Source organism: Pygoscelis adeliae, unplaced genomic scaffold (assembly GCF_000699105.1).
Source record: "Pygoscelis adeliae isolate BGI_AS28 unplaced genomic scaffold, ASM69910v1 Scaffold101, whole genome shotgun sequence".
Taxonomy (NCBI): domain Eukaryota; kingdom Metazoa; phylum Chordata; class Aves; order Sphenisciformes; family Spheniscidae; genus Pygoscelis; species Pygoscelis adeliae.
The window spans coordinates 349,808-361,866 of NW_008824238.1; the positions used below are offsets into that span (position 1 = coordinate 349,808).

General features: G+C 36.8%; 1 protein-coding gene across 1 annotated transcript in view; it reads right to left on the reverse strand.

Moving 5' to 3' along the window:
- Window positions 1-12,059, reverse strand: part of RALYL (RALY RNA binding protein-like) — a 116,750-nt gene that overhangs the window by 34,824 nt on the left and 69,867 nt on the right. Inside the window, exon 4 of the mRNA XM_009334992.1 lies at window positions 3,220-3,267. Coding sequence (XP_009333267.1) covers window positions 3,220-3,267 — 48 coding nt within the window. The remainder of the gene's footprint in view (window positions 1-3,219; window positions 3,268-12,059) is intronic.

The following is a 12,059-nucleotide window of genomic DNA, read 5'->3' on the forward strand; positions in this document are numbered from 1 at the left end:
TCAAATTAGATTTCAAGGACCTATGCGCATTAAGTGCCATATTCAGATGTCAGTCACAGACTAGTGCATAGCTCAGATTTTTTGCATAATTTAAATAAGGGATGCATTATGGAACTCTGTTATTTGCAGTATGGAAAATCCATAACCTGCTTTCTACAGGTCCACACCATTTCATTGCACACAACTAACAGCAGTACATTTTGTTGTGGTGACATTTCAGCTCCTTTATTACATGCATGGCTTAAATTCTAGTTTTTCATTTGCTATCCTTATAGGTAGAAAAAGAAATTAACTTTTCTGAAGCCAACCATCACTCTAAAGAACTATCCTGCAGTTTGTAAAATAGCAAAAGAGTCTTTATAGTGAGGGACCTGTATGTCCTTCTGAATGCATAGAAAAGAGGTCCCAGCATATGTTCTCTTTATTCAAGAATGAATTGATGTAAAATCACTAAAATACCCAAGCATGCTTAATAAAAGTCTTGTTCAAACCAAAACCACTTTAGCACGCAGATTTTCAGAGAATTACTACTACAGTCAAGAAAAGATACTCTACAACCAAAATGAACTAGTGTTTCCAAACAGAATACCCCAATTTTAAACACAGAGTTATCAACAGCAGCTACCTAACCTGCGTAGAAGAAAATAAAGGCAGTAGAAAAGGTGATCAAAGCTACAGATATGTTTAGAACATAAAAGCTGTGGGCTCTGAATATGACAGGTCAGGAGAAGAAAGTTCAGAAAATTAAAATTTCCAGTTCAGAGACTGAAGTAGAGGTACAAGAAACATTCTCACAAAATATTTTTGAGTTTCTTTCAAATGATACTTGCAACTAGTAATTATGGAAATTTATAACTGCATGTTTAATTTTCACAATTCTGACTACTATCACCCAGCTGGGCAGACAGATACACATTTGAAAACAGACACACAAGAAACAGTAATTCACTCACCACAGTGTCTAACAGCATACTGAACAGGAAGCAGAAAATCTTCTAGACCATTTTTTGGCAAGTAAACACCTAATGCTTAAATCCCAAGATCCTTAATGTTGTCTGTACCATAATCCTACAGACAATATAACCAGCTCCCTTCTTTTCCATAGCTGCCTACAAAATGGGTCACAGAGATCCTGTCACCCCCGCTGAACTTGAACTCCTTGGCCTTGGACGTTCTCACTGAATAAGCAGTTTCTAGCCATTGTGAGCATAACTAAACAATTGTGTATGAAGATGAACACTAAAACATTCTTGGGACTTTTAACAGAAATATTATTGTTTGTTGTCACTCTTCATTTATCATATTGGATGATCTGCTGGTTGGTCACAATCTCCCACTCGACATTACTGGAACAAAATGTTTCAGAACTGTAAGCTATCATGCAAAAGATCATTATGCAATTATTCCTCCAAAGGTGATTTTTTTCTAGCTTGTAGTGAAATGCAAAACTGTTTCCTTTTTTGAAATATATAAGAGGACTGTTATCTAATATTACTATTCTTACTTTTATTTTTTAAATTATGCAAAGCTTTTGGGCTTGGTATTTTGTTGCATCAAGTTCTACACATTTCAATGATATGCTTTCTTTAAAAAAAAGCTTCCTTTTATCAGTTTTGAAGTACCCTGCCTGTTTTCAGATGAGAAATAATAAACAGAAATGCTCAGCTCTAAAGCAATTCTTTGTCCTAATACTCACTAATGTACATACAATGGTACCTTTTCTTTCACCTACCCTTCTAAATTGCACAGTCCTGATCTTGTCAATCTGTCTTCATACAGATTTTATTTTACAGCACTAACCATTATTATCACCCTTTTCTGATCCCACCAATGCTTTAGTCAAGGCAAGATAGGTGTATTCTCCCTTCAGGGAGGTTGGAAAATTAATTAATATTAGAAAACAAGATCTATGGTTTGGGATAAAACACAGAAATTCAGAAAGTTCAGAAGTTCAGAAATTCAAAGAATCATGACTATATTTCTTAATTTATATTTCTTATAAACGTGTTGATAGTACATTGAACTTTCCATGGGATTTTCTTTTCCATGCCTACCACATAAAGCTTTTCATCTTCCACTTCCATTAATTTGGATCTAGCAGAGACCTTTAACCTCCTAAGCTTTTTATGTCAACAGATCAACATGTCCAGCCTTGTGAGGCCAACCTCATATTTGTTTTTTTGCCCATAAAACTTCTGCTGTCTTAATCCTGAAAGATTTCAAAATCAGAAAATTATACTATTGAATAGATTATGGACACATTTCACTGTCAGCGGTTTTCCATAAGACAATCACCAAGATAGACATGAGCTTCCACAGAAACAACCTTTAATGCCCCATAAGTATTTCTTTTGTTGTGGAAATGTAACCATTAAAGTTGTTCGTTTGTGTTACCCATAATACACAGAATTAGGGGAAAAACTAAAGACACATAACTTTAATATTCAGGTGGCATAGATCAGAAACAGCACTCTGTTTAAAAACGTACAAATCCACTGATGAAATTCGGAGCAGTAACCTTGGGGAAAGTAAACACAAACCTGTGGAAGCTAACTTTTTACAGGATATGAGCTGCTCCTACTGTCAAGGTTGGACTGAGCAGGATTAAACTGCATTGATGGCTTTTATACCATATATTTATAGCTCACTATTTTTAGCTCTGTGGACAGGAGACTCAAGGCACAAGTCTCCAATTGCTCAGGTATCCACACTTCTTTTCCTCCTATAGAAACACACATGCTGTTCAACTTGTGGTCTTGCTTCCTTCAAGGTCCTTCTAGACTTCTAAACATTCTTGGAAGACACATTTTTCAGGACACATTCTACATCTTTTCATACACATGGATGAAAAGACAAAGACACGAGTGTCATACTGAAGAATTTTACAGCTGTTATATGTTCCAGTGACAGTAAGCCTGGAAGAACTCTGTAGGAAGAAACACTGAGCAATTAAACTACCTTTAAACTGTTCAGCACAGAAAATACCTCAAACGCTCTCAGAGAAGGATAAGACCAAAAGAGCTGTTTAATGAGCATACATTTGGTGGTGGTAGGCTTCTCTGTTTATGATATATTCAAATAGTCTTCTGATACACAATAGAAATAATGAAATGAATAATATGTAAAATCAGAACAGACCTATCTAACCAAATGATGTGTTTACATTATAAACAAACAGTAGAAATGGTGTAGGATATACAAAAATATAACCACACATACCGATTGTAGAAATCATCTCTGTAGTAATCATAATCAAAGACATAACCACTGTGGAAAAACACAGAAAAACAAGAATGAACTGGTTTATAGAAAAATACACGTTGATTAAAACATTTGTGGTAATATTGGCTTACTTTCACATTCCAAGCCCTTTTTCAAATTCCTTCCACTTCTTTTTCTCAACCATACAGTGTACATTATGTTTGTCAACGCTGTTGTCAGCTATCAGTGTAGTATACTTGGAAATGTGAAGTCTGGGGCAAGCAGAACAGTGTAAACAGTTGACAGCACATATAGAAATGTTTTAACACAGTGCAACAGCTCTGTAGTTAGAGGATCATTGTAGTATAATTCTCCGAGTGATCAAATGAAGTGAGCACTCTTATACTGAAGCCCTCTTTGCTGGGCTAACAGCATAATCAGTGGACTAGGAAGACTGTTAAATACATGAAAAATTGATAAATGATTGAGTACGTGAGCAGAGATAAGACAATGAATTTGATTTATGAGAAATATGAAAAGCGTTGGACTGTTGGTCCTTGAGTTCACCAAATCTTCTTTCATCATAAAAAGAAATGGAAAAAAGTTAGGAAAATGAATGATTCAAGCAATAATGCTACAGAGATGCCTTTCCTCTCAGGTTCAGAAGGGAATATACACACCAATCTGGGAAAAGAAAGGCACCATCAAGGGAAACAAATATAGGTAGGAAATGCAAAGGTCCAGGGAAAAACTGGTTTTGAGCTGTCAATTGCAAAGTCAATCCTAGATTGATCTTCCTAGTTTTGCATTCCATTAGCAATTTTCTGCCTTTACAGTGAAGAAATAGCAATGAAATCTAACTCACACATCCACAAAAACAGAACCAAAGAGCTAATAAAAGATCTTCATGGAAAACTCACAAAGGATTTGTACTCTGCCTGATGAAGGACTAGTAACACAAACCTTAAGTTTTTTACTTGCCTGAGAAGGACAATTATGAATAGTAAAGGATGAGAGGTATGAAGAAAGTATCACAAAAAAGGAGAAGATTTAAATAAGAGAGGAGAAAGGTAGAAAGGAGAGAGTTAGAAAGACAAAGCACAGAATAAAACATTCATAGAAAATAAAGGAAAATAAATGATGGTAGCTACATATTAATGAAGTTTGTCTTCACAGGGAATGGATTTCTGGATAATTTCTGCTCTTGAACATTGAGCAAAATGTCTTCAATTTTTTTTCTTAGTACATAATTTGAAGAATGGTTCAAGAATTCTGGAGTTCTTTGGGTTTGTTTTTCCTCATCACATAATGTGTCTTCCCCCTTTTCTTCCCTTTGCCAAGTCTCAGAGGTTGACCACTTAAAAGGGGGAAAAACTGGAACTGGCAGGCTTAAATTACCTCAGTAATCATTTCATCCCAGTGTTTTGATTTTGAGAGTTTGCAATTTCCCTTGTCTGCAACTGGCAAAAACATCTATCAAAGAAGCAGGAAGTCAGGGAACAATTTCCACCTCTGGCACATCTGCCTTGGATGCAAGTGTCCAAACCTCTAGTGATAGGATAAGTTATACTGTCTACGCACATAATACTGGACCAGCAATGAAGATTATGAGACTCACCAGGTGAGAAGGGCAATTGCAGTCCTGTTGGTAATTTATTTGAGAAAAGAAAGCCCTATATGCATTTTATATGAAACACTTATTAAAAAAAACAGCCCCAGGAGACTAGAACCCAGTAGCAGGTAAGCTGTGTGTGTCAGAGGAAGCAAAATAACATTAAGTAATAATAGTTAGACCTTGTATAGTGATCATGTTTCTGTATCTTACCTTAACACAAAACTAGCAAAATTTTCCCTAAACTATGCAACAGCTCTTATTTCATCTTTCACTGCATAGCCGGTCTACATGGAACTAAGAGGTAGCCGATTGCAGACCCATTATTTTATTTACAGCTATTTACAGTTTGCTAGTGGTTTTATTTAGCTGAATGATTAATAGCTGCAATAAGCCCATACTTAATATTCAATTTGTGTTTTTAAGTAGAAGATAACAGACAATTTGAAGAAAAAAGATTAAATTTAAAAGGCCTGTCACATGAAACCTTTCACCTGGAGTGGCATTAATTTAATTTTCAAAAAGACCAGATAAATTAAATTTTTCAAGGTTGAAGACCATGAAGCTGATGAAGAATAATTCACTTTACACCAGCTAGAGTAAGGCTGAAGGGCAGCTATATTTTTCTGTGACAACTCAACCCTGGCCCATAGGACACAATAAGGACTGCTGGCCCTTCACTGGGCTTTCAGAGTGTGGGACTTACTTTTCATATACAAATGCCATGACAGAGACGGCTCAAAGCCATCCCTGGGAATGGTGGCACTGACGGGGCACAGGAAGAAGAGAGGACTCAGGCAGAGATATGAGCATGTTAGGGAAAAATGTCAGTAGGCTTGGTTGGGAAAGGCTCACAGGTTCCTCAGATGAGGGTAGTTGCAGGCTGTGGAGGTTTTGGGCAGGGAAAATGCAGAAAAGGGTTTCTGGTGTGGCAACCAATTGTTTCTTTCCTTCCCTACCTTCTGCTCTCTCTGTCACAGTACCACTGAGGAGATCCTATCACACAGCATTCTTTATGTAGAATATTTTTATATTGCTGAAAAATGTGGCTTATAGTTTGTTTTTGTTTTTGTTTGTTAATTTTTTTGATTTAGTGTAACATCTTGGATAATACTTCTCTTTTGAGAGAAACAGTTTTGCACATCAGTAAGCCCCTAAGAATTTAATTATTTTTCTCTGTTCTCTGTTTAGGTAACTTCTGTCTTGAAACTGAACTTGTTTTCTAATGTTCCTTCAGCTTTGCAAATGACAGTTTCAACCCATATGGTCTAATGCTTATCTGTGGGACCAGAGCAGAAAAAAGCAGAAACACAGTTTGGAGTCTGGTTATCACATGGCAGTGTAATCTATGAATTCTTGTAAATTTGTATGGGTTGCTTATATTACCTTTTAAAAATATTTAATTGCTTCAGAAGCATCTAATACTGTTATGTCTTTAATTTTCACCAGGAGAAACCCCAGAAGTTTTCATATAGTGTTTTACAGCTGAAGCTATCTAAACAGATCTGCTGCAGGCGTTGCCTCTAACTTTAAAGTTAAGGTGCTTTGCATTTTTGCATGGTTTGGTTCAGTAGCATGCATTGCTACCGAGATAAGCAGTAACTGCAGTTATTCTGTATGTTGCATGACAGTCAGCCTCTGAAACGGGCATACACATGGCTTTAGCTACAGTAAACATTATCCAATTTGTCCTTCTTATCCACCTCTCTGCCAAAAGGTTACTGACCCTGTGGCTGGGATTCTCTGGGGTTTCTCCTGGTGAAAATTAAAGACATAACAGTATTAGATGCAACATATTGTGGCTTCTAACGGTGCAACCTGCTAGCACAATGGACAGGCTAACAGGAGCTGATCTGCTTACATTTCTAGTCTGAGTTTATTGTAAGTGAAACTGACACAATTCAAGGGCATCCTTGTTAATTAAGTCCCATGTCCCAGGATATGGGTGCTGGGGACTCCAGCAGGAGGTAGGAGGGAATCACTTTCCCCACAGGCCATTTGGGATCTCTCTGCATTGGCAAAAGGCATTTTTGTGTGGAAGTACCATTCACATGGAGTGGGAAAGAGCCAGTTCTGCACATACAGGGACTCCTTACCTGGGACCACTGGCAAAGATGTGGCAACAGCTACTTCACCCTCAAGGTAGGAATAGCACCCAGAGGTGCTAGAGGTGGATGGGCTGCTATGAGCTCTCAACAGAGCAACAGGCTCAATTCTTTTTTCCCTTTTCCATTACTTAGTCTCCCTGAAGAAAGCTGACTGAATTCAGGTGTTGGTCATGGAGGAAAGACATTTATCCTTCCATGCTATCTATTAAAGTAACAAAAGGGGAATGGCACTGTAGGACCTTATCTGTAGGTGTTGACCCTTATGGAAGAAGACAGGTAAAGGAGGGTGGTTTTAAAGCTTTGGGAAATTTTGATGTGGATCCTTTTCTATATCCATGATCTGTGTCTCTCTCTCTCTCCCTGAAATTCTGCCCGCAGCTGTGGCAGCACAGGCAACACAGCAGCAACATGCTGTAGCTCCTGGGGTTAAGTGTCCTTCACTGTGACTGCTGAGTTAACAGCTCACGATGCAAGACATCATGTGAGACCCTTAGAGGTCTGGGGTTTTATAAAGGCAGTTCCTAGTCCTCTTGGCTGTGAAGCAGTTGTCCTGCATTTGTACTGAAAAGGCTATGAGCCAAAGACAATGAAAAGAACCCAAAATGGATGACCTAGGAGAAAAAAAATCTCTTCTGTTTCTCCAACTGATCTCACTTGGCTTTTTTATTTTTAATTCCTTTTTTTTTTTAAGTTGAATGATGATGTTTCATTTATAATAATATGTTAAAGAGGTTATACTGTGAAAGCGACCAGCACATCTCTATCTACAGCCATAATTGTTCATACTTATGCATGCCAAGGGACAGACATAAGCTTTGGTCAGTGCTGCAGTATAAAACATGAAGCAGAAAGTTACACAGATAATCACTGGCACTGAGATCAAGGTGACTGCAGGGCTTTTAACCTCTTGAGATATATTCCTTAGCAACCCACCAACCTGTGTTAGTGAGGCTGCAGGAAATCACTCGCACGGTGTTGAATACCAAATACTCAGCAAGTCGGAAGCAGAGGAAGGTTTAAACGAGCCTGTGAACTGGTGGAGTCAGCGGTTTCCTAATGGCATTGTAAACAGGCAGATTACTTACCCACAAACATATGCCATCTCTGCAATATTAACAACAGAACTGTGTGCATGATGCTGCTATTAAAATGGAAGACAGTAAAAGACACTGTAATGCTCACACCGAGGCAAAGACAACTCATCAATAAAGTGTGTTTTTGTTAAGCAAAAGTCATGGTTCCTTTTTCTGACCTAGTATCACCAAGTCAATCTTGTATGAGCTGTCTCTTTTAGCTTCACTTCACTCAATACTAAGCCTGCTTTAACTTGTGTATGCCTGAAGAATAAAGGATTCCCCAAAGACCAGATTTTCAGAGTTATAATGCTGTACATATTCAAATTTCCTATGCACATCAGCAGTTGCATGTGTGTCAGTCAGGCAAATGCAAAATTATGCTTCTGTATCTTTGAAATAAACCTACGGATGTTATTTTGTCCTTATTTATCTGATGATATTGTATATTGAAAATATATTACAGCATAATCTTTCTCGTGTTCTGTGTTCTATGCCCACAAAAGATTTTTAGAAACTAACAATCACATCCTGTTTTAACTTACTTAGCTTCAAACGTTAGTGAGTGTAACTGACTTCAGTGGAGTTATTCTGACCTTAGAATAGTTAATGTGGAACAGAGCAGAAATAGATTTTGTTATTTTCATGGCAACAAGAATTTCTGTCTTGCATGTGAGTCACCCTTAGCTAATATCTCTTTTTCTTTCCACAGGTACAGAGATGTATTTGTAAATCATAAATGTTGACAAACCAGGAATAATGTATCTTAATTCAATTCACAGCACTATCACCATTTATACTGTCAATTGCTTCTCTGTTGTCAGGGCTGGATAAAAATATTAAATACAAAAGCAATATTCCTTCAATCAAATTCTTTTTAGGAGGCACATATCAACCTAATGGTTGAAACTAGTATTCCAGTCACTTGTAAAATAATTTCTCTTGTCATGTAAAAAAAGTGCTAGAAATTGTTCCTGTTGAATGCAAAAGAGAATCAGTCTAAACTGACATGATGTTAAAAAAAGGGGGTGGGTGAGGGTAGCTAGATGATTTAGAGAATAAGCATCGGGAGATGGAAACTTTCCCTGTTAGAAAATCAGTCAGATGGCAATGACTTTCATAAGCTATTGAAAAAAAAAGGTGGAGATTTCAGGGCACTTTTCAGTGGATGGTTACTTACATTCCCCAAAGACCTGAATTAAATTGGTGGGCTGAATCCCACCTTTACTTTAGAGATCATTTGATTTTAGTTAGGGCTGAGGATGCTGATAGAAGTGGAAGGACACTTCTGTTTTGCAGTTCAGGCTGTATATTCTGTAGAGAAAGAGAATAGTCTCCAGAGTCTGCTTTTTGCTGACATATTTACTGTCAAAACATATTTTATCAGTGATTCCTTCAACTAATATATTCTTGGAGGTTTACGGCAAAAAAGAGGAAGCCAGAAGAGGAAAAGTAATTGCAGAAAAGTACTTTACATTCATTTCTATAATGCAGTTATGAGGGCAAATAAGTATAGTTAAAAACAATAACCACCAAAATCCCCAACTGCTTGTCCCAAAATGCCAAATGATTGAACATAACCTATTATTTCTATATTTCAGTTACTTATCAATTTTCATAGTAGTTTTGTAACCATAAGTTAATAAAAGTTTTATTTTAATTCTACATGTTCATTCAATTAATAAGTGCAAGATAGATTTTTGTTTTCCTGACGTGAGGGAGAAGTATGGAGTCAAGTTTTAAAAAGTACAGCAAGGAATGTAGTACTGTAAATGTAGAATTTTTTCTGCAAAACTGAAAAGTTTTTGGCAAATCTAATCTGAAGAGGTACATTTTGTCCAAGCAAAGTGCAAGAGAGATTTTTTTTTTTCCTGAGGTGAGGGAGAAGTATGGAGTCAAATTTTAAAAAGTACAGCAAGAAATGTAGTACTGTAAATGTAGAATTTTTTTCTACAAAACTGAAAAGTTTTTGGCAAATCTAATCTGAAGAGGTACATTTTGTCCAAGCAAGACATGTATACATAAAATAGCTGACATACAGTGCTTCATTTTCCATTAAAGTATCTTTCTGTAGGCACTAGTCAGAATTTATTTGCAATATGATTAGACTGTATTTTTTTCTGTCTTCAGATACATCCCTTCTTTACCCTCATCCTATCTCCTGAAAACTATTTTCCCAATGAAATGTATTTTGGGAAAACTGTTGAACTTATTCTCCAACCTGAATTTTAGGCAAAACTTGTGCAAATATTCAAAGTTGCATATACATAATCAGGTAATTAAGTTACTTAGACACTTTCCTGTAGAGGATTAAGCAAAGCTTGTGAAGCACAGGATAAGAAAGATATCAAGATCAATATTCAGACTCTGGGGATCAGCTGGTCTGGGAGCTGTTTATGGCAGCCAGACGGGCACAAGTCATGCAGACATTTCAAGGCAAAATTCAGCCCCAACAATTTTCTGTACAGCTAAGTATTAGAATTACTCCTAATAAAAGCTACTTACTGTGGCTGCAGAGACAGTCTATGCTTAACACTGTTAACCTGATTCTTTTTAGAAACAAAATAGTAGCTTTTGTATGTAAAGAAACCTGAGTAAATCTACTTAAAGTCTTCCTGACCTTTCTCCTCCTGCTGTCAAAATATTTTTCTGTCATCTAAAGTAATCTCCAATTAGTTATGTTTCCCATGGGAACATTTTATAGTAAGGTAATGAAAAAACTTTCCAGTGTCCTAACCATTTCCCAAGCGTCCTTTAATTGTATAGAGTGACTGAGAAATTCTTGATGTCCATACAGTATTTTTTTTCTTAGTACAAGAGTAATGAGTCCTGCCTCTTAAAAATGTGTTTTAAATTCAGTGTATTCAAGGTATTACTGTCAAACCATACACGTGTGATTGATTATCCAATTTATTAGTGATATTGTATACATTGCAGGAGTGCCATTTAACTTGGTTTGACAAGTACAGAAGACTGGCATTGACAGGTGTAGGAATAAGTGATGGGTTTAAGCTTTAAAGTGTTTCTACAGCATTTCACTGAACTGCAGATTGATAAATTAAAATCACAGTGGTAGCACTGGAGCTGAAAGACTAACCACTTAGGATTACAAAAACAGATCTCTGAAAACTTTATATACTCGTCACAGAAGCCATCTTAGAAACACTGTATGAAACAGAAAAGCACAGCTCACAAAAGATTAATCAATTACAATGTGACAGTGTCAGAGTTTATGTAAAGAAAAAAATATTTCTAGAAAATTGTAACACATGCTTTCCTCTCCCCTTTTCAAACTGTCAGAAGGCTTAAATTAAATTTAATTCTGTTCTCATTTACACCAAGTTTACTGATGTGATTTAACTATTTTGGATTGAGCAACTCAATGTTCAAACCAGCAAAATGGAGACATGAAAGAGACCACAACTGTCAGTGTCCTGAGTACGGCTTGTGAAGACAAGACATACTGCTTCTTTTTCCAAGAGTGCACTTCGCAAGTGAAGTTACAATATAAATGGAAATACCAGATACTGTGAAGCTAAGAAAGCATTCTTGTATTCCTGACCCACTGTGCAATAATTTCCATGGTAAATGGATATGGGAAGTGTATCTGACACAAAGGAGATTCTTCTTAACTGAGCACAGGACTAGACTCAGTTCCAGTCTTGTCAGAGATGAGAGGAAAGGGCAGCTGTGCATCACATAGCCAGTTGTGTATCCTCTAGACCAGTGCTAACTATGCTGACTACATTTTCCTTGGTTTCTGAAAAATCTGTGCCTCCTAATAAGTCGGTGCTCTGGAAGGGCATATGTCTGTTCACTTTCTGTATACACAGTGAAGAAAACAAGATTTCTTTTCTGTAAGGGAATAAAAAAGTCACAAAACAAAGGGATTCCTAAAATAACAGTGTGAAAGAACTTTTGATTTATGGAAGGGAATTCAAATGTCGCCACTCTGAACTCCCTCACTGTAAATCCAGAATAAAGCTGTTGAAATCAAGGGATCAGCTATAATTATCTTAAATGTACGTCTGGATTTTTCCATTATATTCATTTTCATAAGGGAAA